The sequence below is a fragment of the Melanerpes formicivorus genome, unplaced genomic scaffold (assembly GCF_026170545.1).
Source record: "Melanerpes formicivorus ecotype bairdi unplaced genomic scaffold, bMelFor1.0.p_v2 SCAF_10, whole genome shotgun sequence".
Taxonomy (NCBI): domain Eukaryota; kingdom Metazoa; phylum Chordata; class Aves; order Piciformes; family Picidae; genus Melanerpes; species Melanerpes formicivorus.
Genome location: NW_027142362.1, coordinates 19,336,899 through 19,352,810, shown reverse-complemented (window position 1 = coordinate 19,352,810; position 15,912 = coordinate 19,336,899). Strand labels below are relative to the sequence as shown.

The 15,912-nt window shown below is 37.6% G+C and overlaps 1 protein-coding gene across 3 annotated transcripts in view; it reads right to left on the bottom strand.

The window, feature by feature from the left end:
- Positions 1–15,912, bottom strand: part of TLN2 (talin 2) — a 149,603-nt gene that overhangs the window by 77,571 nt on the left and 56,120 nt on the right. For all 3 annotated transcript variants that reach the window (XM_068144034.1, XM_068144033.1, XM_068144032.1), the window contains 7 exons: positions 13,196–13,366; positions 10,546–10,643; positions 9,989–10,118; positions 8,418–8,570; positions 7,438–7,580; positions 5,876–6,003; positions 1,880–1,943 (listed from right to left, as the gene is read on the bottom strand). In XM_068144034.1, coding sequence (XP_068000135.1) covers positions 1,880–1,943; positions 5,876–6,003; positions 7,438–7,580; positions 8,418–8,570; positions 9,989–10,118; positions 10,546–10,643; positions 13,196–13,331 — 852 coding nt within the window. In that variant the 5' untranslated portion in view covers positions 13,332–13,366. The remainder of the gene's footprint in view (positions 1–1,879; positions 1,944–5,875; positions 6,004–7,437; positions 7,581–8,417; positions 8,571–9,988; positions 10,119–10,545; positions 10,644–13,195; positions 13,367–15,912) is intronic.

Here is a 15,912-nt window from a genome sequence, read left to right as displayed (position 1 = left end):
TGCTTGCACACAATTAAGATCAATTTACTTGGCTTTTTAAAGACAATCAAACATCCCAACACCCATATTTTGCTTCCAGGAACAGACTATTTATTCCTGCTTTGTGTCCAAAACTGCTGATTCACAAGAGCCTCATGCCTTGTAAGCAACCATTTCTCATCTCTTGTAGATGTTTCCCATGTTTGATTTTTTTTTTGCCAGTTGCCCTGTTATCCACATTTTTTTCATTTCATGAAAAGAATTCTACTAGTGAGGAAGAAGCAACGATTTTTTTCTCAACAGTTCATCCTGACATACTCATGTAGGTGTGTATTATAACTATTTATCGATTTACTTATTAATAAACTTCATTGCCTCTAAAGAATGTCAACTACTGTTATTACATATTCAAACTTCAACTCAGCATCTGCTCTCCTACCCCAAACCATTCTGCTAAAATTCCTGTTGTAGTGTCATGATACTTAAATAATGTTTGTGGGATTGCCTTTCACAGTCCATCCTACCATTACATTATTCTGAACTGTTGGTGGCCACCTCTTTCATGCTGACTGATAGCAGCAGGGGGAGCAACAAGAACATAGGGATCACCCCTACTCCAATTTAAGTTACCATCCTGACAATGTTCCAAGGCAGAGCCAGAGCACAGCTAGGAGCAACTGCAACTCCAAACCCCTTATGCATTCCAAGGGCATAGACTTATCATATCTGTCAAATTTAGCACAGACAACACAACCAGGATCCCAAAAGAGCAAGGAGCCCAAATGTAGCCATTGCAGATGGAATATTGGGCAAAAAGCACCTGCCAAACTAAGTAATTTTGTAACTCAGGAAAACAGCTGATTTTTAAAATAAACAAACAAACCTCCCAACAATCGCCTTCCCCACTACAACAATAAAAAGCCAACAAACAAAACCCAAAAAACACTCCAACAGCTTGCTTATCCTATCCTGCTGTTGCATTGCTCAGCATCAATGCCCTCACTGACCAACTTCTTGTTCATGTACTGTATTTACTATAATAAGTCACGACTCAAACTTCTCATAGATCATTTTTAACATGGGCAAAAATCATGTCTGTTAATAGCACTCAGAACTGAACAAATTTTTTTTTTTTGCTTAAACTGTAATACCACTGCCACCAGCTGCAGGTATACAGAAAAGTATCAGACATACTTATCTACAAGGAAGCACCACAAGATCCATATAGAACAGACCTACTGAGACAGCAAAGTATGCAACCTGTTCCTGCACTTCAACTCGTCTCTCAAGCGGAGCTCACAGATCACTGGTATGTCATTCCAGAAACCTGATGACTTGATTTTAGCTGTAGATCTGAGAATTTTTCAACTTGTATTGCCAAACTTGTATTTAGTAGCATGGACATTGAATGGATCTGCAGCACTTAAACTCTGAGATCACTTCCAACATTGTGAATACATGTTATATTCAATTGCTTCAAGTCTTACAATTGTGTGTTTCCCGCACATATTACTGAAGTCAAGCACTAGCTAGCTGAACTCTGTTTCTTGAAGCTCAAGCTTAAAGAAAGAAGGCATGAAATTAAAACTGGTTTTCCTAAACATACTTCTATTTTAGCACATCCTTACATTTCAATGTAACTGAGAAAAAGGTCCTAAGAATACTGAATATTCACTCTCTCCCCTTCAACAAAGTACACTGAATAATCATCAATGAAGAAAAAGGATCAGGACAAAAAAAAAATCTGCTGAAGAAAGAAAAGAAATGCTATCAGATTCCTGACACTTGATTTTCTATTAGTTATATAATTCAAGTATACAGAGAGTATGCACCTGTGAAAGCTTGTATTTTTCTTATAAAGGAAGTGAAATTATAGTAAGTTTTGCAGCCTCAGAATTACCTGAAATATTCTCTTTTCAGCCCCTCTTTGTTTGGTATATTCTTTAGGCAGGAATTCCTTAAGGCTAGAGTAAAAAAAAAAGTCCATAGTTAATGGGGCCTTCATACAGAGGGATGCTTTCCATTAGGTCCCCCAAGCTTCCTGGAACAGGCAGAAAATAACGACACAATGAAATAAAACTGTGGCTAAAAAGGACGAGGATACCTTCCATAATTAAGAAAAACACTCTAGTTACATCCCCATGTAATATCTCTTCATGTTTTGAAAAGTCATCAAAATAAGTAATAGCTGTCAAACTTTCCATTCTTAAACTATATGATGTCTCTCCACAGCTCAGAGGGGTTAACATCTAAATCCTAATGCACTCCTTGTAATCTGGGGTAGAAGGGAACCCCAAAGCTTGTGCCAGCTCCATGTCTGAACTCAGACACTACTGTTATTTTCCAGTAACACTGATTTACTGACATGTGGGACCAAGTCCTTCCTCTGTGTCTCCCAAGAAATGTTAGAACACAAATATTTCACTGAAAAACTGCAAAGCCATTTAAGTGGACACCTAGTAACAGCCACTATCTTGAAAACAAAGTCATAAATAACTGGTCCTAATCCCTGCAAGGCTCAGATACTAAGGGTCTCAGAATACAATGTTAACTAAGGAAGTTCAGCCTCAGTGATAGAGTTTAGTCAGAAAGAATCTTTAAGGACCTCATCTGTATCACCTTTCATTATTTTTCAATCACTTGAACTGAAAGGATGAAATGCTAGTAGTAAATAAACAAATTATTTCAGTGCTCTCTATAATCAAGGTATTTTTTCATAATGCAAACAATAGTTTCACTTTACTTAGCACGTTGTTTGATGGATTTAGCAAAACCTCCTAGAATACTACCAATTAGTCTTCTCTAATCTTTAATTATACATTATTACATGGATAATGATCTCAGCTTAAAAGAAATATCTAATAGCAAACAGTGTTTTGTTAACCTCACTTAGTCTACAGTTCTTAAAACAATTATACACAAGTGCCAACAAATTGGTGGTTTTGCATTAGTGCAAAGGTATATGCCCTGTTCTTGAAAAAGATAGCTCAAGACAGTAAAACAGGCTGCTCACCAAGCAGGGAATAAAAAGCAGAGGTGGGCAGTTTTAGCTGCTCCCTTCCTATCTGCATATGAATAGTATGAATTCCTTATTAGATATTCTCTCAGCAAATTTAAACACAGCGTAGTGTACCTCTGTAGGTGCAATGCTGTACGAGGGAGGGCATGAAGAACAACTATTTGCAATTGGATAGTTCAAGAGCTTTCACAATTTACTTTGGCATGAGCTTCAAGGACATTCCAACAACTGATACCAATGTGTTAACAAGATGCAGGCAATAATTTTAACTTGTGCCAAGAATAATTCATCGATGACAAAAAAATGAAAAGTACAAAAGATCCCTCTGTATAAACATGTCGTGGACATGGCAAACCACACTGAAATAACGCTGTGAAACACTAACACTATTTTGCTACAAACCATTTTCTGTATGGGCTGACAGATTAATAGTATGGTTTGGATTGGAAGAGACCTTAATGATCATCTAGTTCCAACCCCTTTGTCATGGGCAAGGACACCTTCCATTAGGCCAGATCCTTCTGTAGGGAATCTGTAGCATGTTAAGATTTCAGTTGTGAGTGAAGGGACATCTCTCAAATGTATTTCACATATTGAGCTACACCATACAGTTTACATAAAACATAACTACTTTCATACTTGAGAAGGATCAATGTTCATCCACCAAAAAGCAGGAAATAGTCAGATGAAACTTTAAAAAGCTCAACCTTTTTCAAGAAAGTAAGACTCATCTGGAGCATTTTCAGGGAAAAAAAAAAAATCAGCATCGACCTACACTATTTATGCATAGTGTTTACAATGAGTCAGGAACACTTGGCTTGTTTAGGCTCACAAAACAAAAGAATGAAGTTTCACCAAAAGGCTGTCATGAAGGCTGTGTACAGCCAAATGCAAACACTTAACTATAAACATGCACACTTGAAATTCGAAGGCAATGACTAAGCAGTTAGGGTTACAGAGCAGGCTCTTTTACAGAGCGGCGAAAAAAAGAAATCAGAAACTTAATTTTATGAAACTGATTACACACCAGGGGAGCAAGCAACTGTTAACACAGTGTCCTGCAAGGCTTGATCTGAATAAAAAGCCCATTTAAAAGAAAATTTCCTGCAGAAAAAAAACAAGGTCCTAAATTTTGGGATTCTGGTTCCAGATGACTTCCAGTGGAGTAACATTCTCTTTCTAATGTACAGCTCAGTTATTCATACCTTTCATTTCTTTTAGGTTTAAAACAAACAATCAAACAAAAAGATTATGCACTTTGACAAATTCATTCTGTGATCAACTTCAAACTCTCCAGTGCTGCATACAAAGCAAAAATATCATCCAGCCTGCAGCTTCAGTTCACCATAAAACACAGTTATTATATGGAAGCTTAACATTTAAAAAAACCTAAATATATATATATATATATATATATATCTTTATACAAACCAAAGCAATTATAACATCTAAAAAACTCAAGGGAAAATAAGCACCTGAATTCTGCACAGCAATTTGCAAAAACTGCTGGTTAAGTTTGTGAGGATTTGTTGCTTAAAAAAATTAACTCACCCCCACTGTTGGAACACCTAACTCTTAAAATTGTTACCACTACAAATTAGCCTGTCATAAGGCAGTATCCTAATAGTTTGCTGCAGGAGTACTCTTGAGTGAATGGATGGAAAAGGGAAGAATACGTAAACAATGGACAAATCCCAGAGGAAGTGCTGCATAACTGGTCACAGTTCTAGGAAGTAAGAACCAAGAGTTCACAGAAGCTATTACACTGAGTCCCCATGAGGAAAGGTTCATGGGCCAGTCAGTAGCAGACAAACAGGACAAAGAAAAGCTGATTATTAATTGGAACTTGGGGACACCTGTTCATGTGGTGTGTTTACAAAACTGAACTGCTACTTCAGGAAAATCTTTCAAAGATAAAGTGTTTCAAACAATCAATACTGCAGTATTGCATATTCCAAAGCATGCCACCATTATAAAGTGATTCCTTAAGATACAGTAAACCCCAGACTCAGGCTCACAAAGGGTCTATAAGAGTCAGCACTGAGCATTCACCAGTGGAGTAGGACTGAAACCAAATATGCACCCATTATTTGTGCATGCCATTAAGGTATTTATGAGTCTCAAATGTAGGTAAGGCTTGATGGGTTGTCCAGTAAATAGCTTTCTTTTACCTTCCTACATTCCTTTCCTCAAATTCTGTTGCTTGAGTAATTCACTGAAGGAAAACCAATCCAAAAATCAAAATGGGCAGAAAAATGAGACATCTAAATTTCAATCAACTTACCCAGCTGACAGTAATGCAAGTATCACAATAAAGGTCAAAGGATGATCTACCTGTAATCAGGACTCCTGCCCACAACTGAAACAATGAGCACAATTCTAGACCTCCATTCATGCAATGCCATGAGAGGGTGAATTTGAAATGACTAATGCCACTAAAAAGTTTGGAAAATTTAAGCTCTACACATAGCAATATTAACTTTATTCAAATGACAAAGCATCTTGCTATTTATGTACCCTCCTAGCAAATCAAACATCTCTGACGTGCATTGGTGCACACTTTTTTCACATGTGGCATTACTAAATGCAGGCAGAAGTAGACTTCTAACGAAGAGCAAAATCCAGTTCTCCCACACTATCAGGTGATTGGGAAACCCAGCTGCATACTTAACTAGCAGCCTGGGGGGAGATGGTGCCCAGTGCTGCCTGATAAGCCACTGTCAAAGGTCTCCTCAACAGCTGGGGTTGCTAATTTGTGAAATCCAACTCCCTACAGAGGGAGAATGCTATAGAAAACATTGTGAATCTGATTGCCTCTATTTGCTGAAAACACATTTCGTCTGTGACAACCCAAGTTCAGAAGTAAGAAGTGTTTACTCTAAAAATCCAGGTTTGTGTTTGTGTTCTACATGAGGTCCAAACTGGATCTGTGCTTGAAAACCTCCAAATTCACAGGCCTTCTCAAAGGAGACAGGATGGGAACCATTCAGAATGTCATCACGAGCCTATAGGAGGTAAGCAAAGACACGTCAGAGACATCCAAAATAACTATTACATCTCCAAAATTCCTTGAAAGCTTGGCCAAAGAATCCAGCACCACGCTTTTCAGTCTGAATGCTTTATTCCATTCTGGATATATCTATGACAAACAAAGAGCTAGATTATTTTTCAGGTGACTATCTATGGAGACTTATTGATACCTTGAGTGTAATAACTTGCATTAAAAAGTTGACCTGACACCCATTTCCTGCTGTACATACATATGCTTATCTGTATGTACACATACAGAAATACATATGTGTGAGCACACTTGCATGCAAAAGCTTTTATCACAATACTTTGTAACAGCATGAAAAATGATCTGCCTAAGTAAGTAAGAAACAGATTACCACAACAAAAATGGCAACAGAAGAAAGCAAACAGCATTTTCTTTCCTCTTGCTTAAATTTAGTGGTCATAGAAGATGACGAATTTTATTGCTATGGCAATAGAAAGCTTATCTATCCATGGAGAAAACAATGACAAGGCAGTATCAACACAGACTGTCTTAACAGTAGCCTTGAAGAAATATCTAAGAGGCAAGAGAACAGCTCCACGGGACATGGTCCTCTAAATACCTGATAAATGTAATACAGTCTTATAAGTGATGCCACCTTTATCTTTTGCCTCAGAATTTTAAACCATAATTTAGAGCAATTCCATTTGAACCATCTGCAAGGACAACAACTGAACATTCCATTTCAATGTTGTTTTTTTTATTTTTTAAAAAACCACAACTGTAACAGAGTTTAAAAGGCTGATTTTTCAGACTGCATTAGTGACAGCTACACTGGAGCATTCAGTTACACATTAGCTTCTGAATAAAATTATAAGCCTTGCTAAGGTATGCATAATACCTCTAACAGTCTGACAACCTGCCTAGGCGGACTCCCACCATGTTACATGACAAGGTCCATTTAGAACAGGAAGCCTGCCCTCTGTGCTGTCTGGGCTGAAGACTGGAAAGAGTGCAGAAGCAGCTCTCTCACTGATTGGTGGAAGAGAAAGATGAGAAGTGAAAAATTGGGTGGAAGACTGACCTGAGATTCCATATTACAGAGAACATATCACCTAGAGAAGAGGATAGGGTGAAGAACTAAAAAGAAGAACCTAAAAAACTTCAGACAGTCATGAATTTTAAGGAAATCAGGACAAGGATTAATGGTCACTAATTTTTGGTTGAGCATCCATTATTGGGTTGAAAGTATTTGATTAAAAAGAATCAGTGAAGCCTCTGCACTAATCACATGTTCTTGCAGGAACAGACAAAAATATGACACATTTTTGAAATACAGAAAAGGACTTCTAGAAGATGTTTCAGTAACAAAAAAGCCTCTTCTTAACCAACACAGCTTTCCTCAGATAAGGTAGAACTTCCATTCCTGGTCCACATACTGTACCTGAACATAAAGCAAGTTAAGCTGAACAGGATCTCTTGAATCTACATTCTGGTCTGAATAAAAGAACTTCCGTCTCAACAATAGAGTTTCATTCTCATCAACGCCTTGCTCTCTAAACGTTCGGCTATGATCTAGCCAATTCACTGTGAAAGAACCACAGACATGAGCACTGTTAAACACACAGCATTGTCAGTGTTAAAAGTTGTGTAAATTATGTGATAATTGGCATTTCCACTGGAGGGGGAAACCGGAAAAAAAAACCGAAAAAAAATGCTGCTTTCATTTCTGTTTCTAGCCAGTGTTGAAGTTTGCTACAAATGAGAATGGCTGAGAAGCAAGAATTTACTATAGCATCACACTCAATATTGTCGAGGAAGTGACTATAGCAACATTTCCATACTAAATTTACATCTTTAAACCTTAATTGCAAGAATTAGTTAGAAGTTTACCACAGTTCTCCCTAAAACCAATTGTTCTGCTTACTTTCCTTATCCCTGAAAACAATTTTAAAATGTTTTCCTGACAGTCACAGTTAATGTCAGTGCTTTAATTTAAACCAGAAAAAATGGTTTTCGTGACTTCAGACATTGGCACTTTCCGTTTACACTTGAAATTTATACTTTCAAAACCAAAACTGCTTTCAGTAGGCATCGATACTTAACTATCCAGCTTCAATGAAGGGGAGAAAATGGTCATTATAGAAATGACCTTTCACATTTCAGTTACAACCACCCTATCAAAACACTAACAAAAAGCCCACTTGAAAAGACCTGCTATCTCATTGCTACAGGCAACAGCTTGTCCATTTTCATAATTAAAAAATATTCAGTAGCAGACCACATTTTATATAAAAGGATGCAAAATACGGGTAGGGATCAACTGAGACACACTGGAGGATCTACAAGTGCACCCTGGTATAGTTTTCTTGAACCATGCTGAGGGAAGATATTAACTGAAGAAATATCCTGCAATACACTCACAGTCATCATCTGTATGAAGCTTTGCCTTCAGTTTTTCCATTTTTCTTTCGTCACGTAACAATGTCCTATCTTTCTTAAGTGTTCCTGTAGTCTCCTCTTTCTTCTCTTCTATGCTCTCCTGGATTAAGGAATATTCCTCATAATTTGTTATTCCTGAAATTATAAATATTTTTTTTTGTTACAAACACTGGATAGGTACTAGATGCCAGGTTGGGTGGTTCATTTCAAGTATTGTAAAGGCATTTCTAGTTAAATGTTAAAACAGTCTTGGAGAAGGAGATCCCAAAAATAATCTGCAACTTCTGCATTCAAAACACCTCTCCAATATCTGGCATTATCCTTCAGAAGCATCATTCCTTTGCCATATGCTGCATTTGCCACTTGCAGAAAGATATTAAGGGGCTTTTTGTTAATCTGCCATGAGACACTGCCAGTTTAAAACATAATGGAATCTAAGATTCCAGAATGGAGACATACCATAGTAAATTTCATTACATGGATGCCAACAATCACTTCCTGAGAACTGAGTCATTTCAGCTTGCCCACAATGTGCAGAAGAAATGTGAGAGAGCAGGCTGAGGAACAGAAACCATGTGAAATGTATTAAATATTTTTTTAGTTTTAAAACTCAATTCTTCCTAAGTATTTTACATGAAATTGAATCAAAAAGCAGTTCACAAGACTTAGTATATGTGCTCGGTTACTTTTATTTCTTTGTTCTTGTTTCTTCCCATAGTTCGGTAATGCAAGTATATGTGCTCCAGGAAAGCAAATCAAATGCTCACCTACATGACAATACTCACAAAAATCAGTCAAATTACTTTATGAAGTAAATTAGATACAGCATATAAGAATCCAACATAGAAATGCTCAAACAAAACTGAAATGGATTAATTTAAACTCATCTTAATTCACTTTGCAAGTGAATTAATCAAATTAAGGACACTTTAGTTCTAAATAAGAATTTAACAGAAGTTTAAGACTATTTAAACTAATCTATGTTGGATGCATGTTTATAGTTAACTATGAATTAGTTTTTCAAAATGTCTCTATTTATATAAATATAAATACAAAGACAGACTATAACCAATATGACACATTCCTGACCAGCTGCTCTGGATGAGTTCCAGATGTCGTTTCACAAATGATACAGTATGGTGATCAACTCTTAATTACAACACAGAGACCCAAGCTTTGGTATATTTCAAGGTTACGAGTATTTATCTTTCATCCCATTATAGTTAAGTATAAATATAATTCTAATTCTCTACCACATGCAGGAAACTGTATGTAACAGATTATAAAAAAATTTGTAACTGTAATCTCAGAAAACTTTGTGTCTTCAACTGCTAAATACTGAGGTTTAAGGATATAGCTAACTCTCTGACTTTCATAAAACCTGGACAAAAGAATTTAAAGAAGTGTTTGGCAAACGTAAACTGATAACAGATTTAAATATCTTTTTAACATGTGCCAATTTCTAGCCAGTAATACACGTAACATTCTAAAACTCAAGATGCAAATATAGCAGAAAAACAAATTCTTAAGCACATGGGTCCCAAAAATCTTACCTATCCTGCTGCAAATAGTAACCAGCAATTCACCAACTGTTTTAGAATCATCCACCATGACTGTTTTCACTGATCCATCCAACATACGTATTTTCTGAGGCCTTTGTTTCTTTTTATACTCCAATATATCCTAGGAAGTAAACAATACTTTTTCTAAACGCTTTTGGAAGCCACCACAAGCCAACCCATTAACTTATGATTCCTAATAGAGGACTTCCTCCCCATTCCCCATGCCTTTTGGTCAACAGCAAGCATAACCTTATCTCCAGTACATAGGAAACCCAAACTATAATACAAAATCACCTCGAACATAAACCCTATTACAAGGCTTTTCATCTTTTTGTTCATCATTCTGTGAAGACACTATAGTTCACAGTGACAACCAGGTGCAGAAAAAAAATAACTACTGAGGCACAGCAAGGAAGAGAAGTGAGTCACTTTCAGGAACAGACTCGAGACCCTCCTTCCCCTCCAAATGCTAAGCTTTTTTCCTGCAACTTGGGAAGCAAGTTTTCTAAAACTATGTAGATGAAAGAAGCAACAGACATGCACCATACCCCATTTCTCAGCATGTAATAATCCAGTGTTCTTCCAGCCTCCAGCCATATACCTTTCCGTGGATCATCATCTGATAAGAACAATCCATAGTCAGAGGCTGTGGAACAGAAAAGACAGACGTGCTGACAAATAGCAAACCTAATAAAGCCAGAATGGTTTTAATCAAGGTTATTCAGCCTCCACTACACTTATCTCCCATTCTTAATGAACTTGGATATAAAGTTTTTTTCAGCTTAGCAGCAGAGAACAGGGTAGATCAGGCTTTATAGAAGACTTGAAAAAAAGTTTCTCTAGGCAAGAAACATGTCACATCTACTGTGTAATTTGCATGATATTTGCAATCACTTCTCAAAGATGACCGTTTTCAAATACATGTAGGTTCTGCTTCAGAACAGACTAACCAAAATTAAAACCAGTTTTGGCTTAATCACAGTAGTTCTATTTAAAAACTGCACAGTTTGTTTTCAATCCTGCACGTATTAAGGTTATGCTAAACTTTGGAATCTTTTTGGTAGATGCTTCAGGTTTAGGCATTTAAAGAAATACAAGGCTTCCAGAATCATATCCATCATAAAAATCTCAGGGAAAACTTCTATCTGTTGCAGGCTACACATGTCAATTGGTTCTTTCAGAGTAACAGGTAAATGATAGAACTTTCATTGTCACAGAAAAACAAACCCAGACTTATGTTTTAAAGATTAAACACCAGGTGTACAAAATGAAGGATTGCAACTGTAAAGGCCCATCCATATGCGTGAAGAACTGATACAGAGTACAATTCACTGTCACCGAGTTCATGTCAATCACCTTAGCCTGCTCTGATTGCAGTTCTACAGTTTAAGCTAAAAGGATTTTTTTCACACAAGCTGGCCTGCACACAACCTGTTACATCAGCTAAGTGCAAGGACCATACCTTGTTTACCCTAAGCCATGGGTTCAGACCCTCTGATGAAAAATACTAAAACTAGGTACTTTTTTGAACAGTGTTTCATCTCTAAATGCCTTGCATAGCAACACTTAAAACTCAGCACTACATACATTACACACTTAACTTACACTTGTATAATTAATTAACATAAGGCAGCATTTCAAAGGAAAAATCCTTCCAAAAACAACTGTGTAAGAAGAAACACTGCTCCTGCTCACCTTAAAATCCACCCATACAGTGATGACAAATTCGGTACAGAATCAGTTACATAAAATCTTAGAATTTGTGCCTATAAAAAGGTTGCGACCTTTAGAAGCACACAAAGCACACTGCACAGAGCACAGAATTACCAAGGGAGCACAAACTGCTTTGATACTTATGGGGAATGCACCCTAGTAAGGAAATAGACATGGCGTGCAGCTTGTATGTTAATATCACAGCCACCTTTATGCTAGCTTGTAAGCTTGTTGAAGAACTCAGGGTACAGGACAATTACATTGGTTGCTGTGCAGGAACTAGTCTGATCAGTCTGTACTGCACCACTCTGAGTCCTCTGAGCTAACATGCAACCACATACATTTTAGCAGCCACAAAGGAGAAAGGATGTTTCAGTAACCTTATTTCTGTTTATCACACAACTTCATAAAGTAGTTTGATGGAGAAGTCCTACTGTATAATTTGAGGAGAGTTCCTAAGCATTTCTATAAAGTTCATGATATTTAGGGACATTTATTACTTAACTTCTCTGAACACAAGAGTGATTCAAAAGCACTGCCTTGAGAGATTTGTATAGTAAATATGCAAGGTTCATATTTTAAAATTGAAGCTCTGTAACTAGATTTCCTAAGGGCTCCAGCAAAGGAGTTTCTAAGTACAAGTAACTGTGTCCATTACAGGTAAGGTTTTCTAACAGCTCACACAAGATCTTCCAAACAGCTCTAAAAGTTGAGAGCTGTGCATAAAACCTGAATTTTTGACAACTTCAACTACATTTATACCAGAGCTTTTGTCCAAGTGAAGACTTATTTAACAGTCTGCATTCAACTAATCTGCTAAATAGGTGCTGATAATTAAATTTGATTAGCACATAGCAGCACTGTGAATATGGTACACACATCATGATGATGCTTTTTGTTACCAAACAGTTTTAAACATTTCCTTTTACACAGTAAATGATCATCCATTATTTTGTAATATATGTGGTCCCTTCCTTTGCTAAGACACAAAATAATATACAGGATCACAGGATGTCAGGGGTTGGAAGGGGTCCAAAGAGACCACTGAGTCCAACCCCCCTGCGAGAGCAGGACCATACAATCTATCTCAGGCAACAGAGTATCAAGTCTGCCCAGATTTTCCTAGAAAGTTTTGCCATAAACACTGTCTTAGAAAGATGACACCACAAAACTTGTTCTCCAAGTGAGCAAACTCTTCCAGGCAAACAAGCAATTTCATTAAGAAGTCAAAGTTCCACCAAAAAATACCCTTCATAAAAAAACCCCTGTCAGGACAGAAGAAAATAAGAATGTATCTGCCTTTTGTAACTGAAAAACCTGTTTGCAATTTTGTGCCTTTCACTCCAGAACCTTATCATTTCAACAATAAAGACAAACCCACCAACCTGAAAGATAAATGGAGGAACAGGAGTGTAAGAAACCATGGGCATATGCTTAATTTCAATTCAGTCAATGAATTGACTACATACAAATAGAGGAACTCACCTTGCCCTGTTTGAGCCTCTGGCACTCGTTCACGAATAACTCTACAGGCATCGTAGACTGCAGTGGATGGTTCAAACTGCATGGTCTTCACTACATTGCACTGGCGGACACAGATCTTCAAGGAAAGAGCTACCATGGTGTCAAGTCACTTGCAAGTTTCTAATAAACTATCTGAAAAGGCAGCAATGACATCATTGGTTACAGATTTCCATTTAGTGCTTTAATACATTCAACTTTCTTTTTTTAATGGAAATTAGTTCAGTAAAATGATATGTTTTCAAATGCAGTTCTATGTAATGTCTCTTTAGCATCATTGAGCTAGAAACTACACAAACCGTGTGTTTTTCTCGGTATATTGGAAATTCATTTTCCAAAAGGTTTGGCACAAGTACTTTAAAGATTAATGCTTTGTCTGAGGTCCATCAAATTGGTGCACAGGAAAACAATTCACCTGCTGGGTATATTGCTGACATAATAATGGCTGAGAAAATTTCTTTCATCGCCTTTTTATCAGACCATTTAGATTAACTGATAATTAACAGCTTAGAATAGCTACTTAAACAAAAGCTGGATTTTCTCAGTACACAGCTTCTCCTCTGTGAAGAAGCTGCAGATGCTTTTTGTTTTGTTTCATTTTATGGACTGGGGTTTGTCTGAAGTGTCTTCCCTTACCGTCGTAACACTGCAAACTACTATTCCATCATTAGTCTTTCCACAGTGATCTCCAAAAACACTTCAGAACTGAAGTCCTTTCTGAATAAACATGGAATCTACCAGAATCCCCAAATCTGTTCTGCGTAGGTTTATCTGTGTGGTTTCAGAGACACCCAAGGATGCTTTATCCAAAAAAAGATCCTAGGAAATGAGCCCATCAGTTATCAGTTATCAGCTTCCTCCAACACTGGCTTCTCAAACTTCAGAGAAACATTTTCATGTGCCTCCTCCACGTTACCCTCAGGCTCTAATCCTCGCCACTTGGCTTTCAGTAACAACCAGGACAGGCAGTTTCCATCTCCTGGGTAACAGCCAAAATAGGACAGCTGTCTTTTCTCAAAAGAACTACGAATTTGTTCAGGAAAATAGGCTGAGAGCACAGAGGAAAACATGGGAAAGTACCTTCCGTGTTCCCTTTATCTTCTATACATTGATTCACACCACATTTAAATATTTTTCTGTGAGGGTAATGGACTCTTTCTGCTTCCTAATATCAGTCTCTGGAACGGTTGACCAAAGCTCAAAGGGATCCTGGAAATTAAGATGATTTTAGAAGGATAGGCTTGCCTGCCTTAAAAGTCTAATTTTCTGTGAGTAATGAAGTAGGTAATTTCTAAATCAGACTACAACTGATTTGTGCTTACAAGGATGGAGGATTGAAAGAGAATACATTACAGATCTGACAAATTTGGGAGAGAGAGTAGCAGCTCTGAGCTCTTAAAGAACAACCGGTAGATCACCAGTGAGAGAACCCAGTATCTGCAGGTACATAGCAGAGTGCGTACACTGAGGCATCAAGGTGAACTATCATAGATCCCAATTTCCACGAAATCTGAACAAAAGCTAATAACCTGCTCATAATTTGATGGAAATGTTCAATGCCCTAAGTAGCAGCCTGTTCACTCCTTCTAAAGAAATTTAAGGGAAAACTAAATTGTTTCACTTCTGGCGAACCAAGGACATTTTAAGATATCAAAATGTGCTTAGACCAAGTTTTCTTACAGTCATCCCAGAAATCGAGGTCAGCCTGCTCTATTTGTTCCATGCTTCAGAAAGCTGTCTTGTTGGGTTGCATTCAGGACTTTTTTTTGATCCAGGAGGTACCTCTCTAGGTATTGGAAAGAGGGATACTAGTGACTCAAGCTTTAATCAGGAAATGTCTCAGTCTTTCTGACCATGAAACCAAATGGCACCAACAAGGAATTTAAGTGTTTTGGTTGTTGGCAAACTTCTCTGCTGCTCCAATAAATGGCTTTTCCAACCAACTTCCTGAAAAGCCTTCTATAACAGTAAGTAATTATAAATGATCTGCTGTTTGTGGATTTGTGTACATTAAAAGCATTAAGACAGATGACACCTGTACTGATCAAGGACAGAGCTGTCAGCAGTATTTGCCAGACTCATCAAGGAGTGCTGAATCAACTCGGGGTCCATCTCCACATTACTTTAAGAGTTTATGGGTGAAATCTATACTTATGAATGTCAGTCTCAGGTAATATATAGAGCATGCCTCTGTCCCACAACATCTTGATTCTGTGATTCCTCTCTGGGGGCATTCAAGGCCAGGTTGGATGAGCTCTTGAGGAGCAGAGTCTAGTTGAGAGGTGTTCTTGCCCATGATGGGGAGGTTGGAGTAGATCATGTCCAAGGTCCCTTCCAACGTAAGCCATTCTATGATTCTGTAAAGCATGTTCCCTGAGAACTATCTTCCTCAGACTAGCTAGCATAAGACAACTACAGAAATTCCACAAAATATTCCCCACGAAACTAAATCATACCTGAGAGCTCAGCTCTGCTAGACTGGGAAAGTGCCACTGATGTACCAGCTACCTTATCAGATTAAGGCAAGGCGGAACGGAGTTATCTTGAGAAGCATTGTACAAGAACTCTCAAGAGACACATAAACAGGGTAACAGGCTGTGTCTCCCAGTACTGATGAGGACAGAAGTTGGCATCACGTAATGGCAACAAGAATCAACTATCATCAAGCTATAAGCATACAA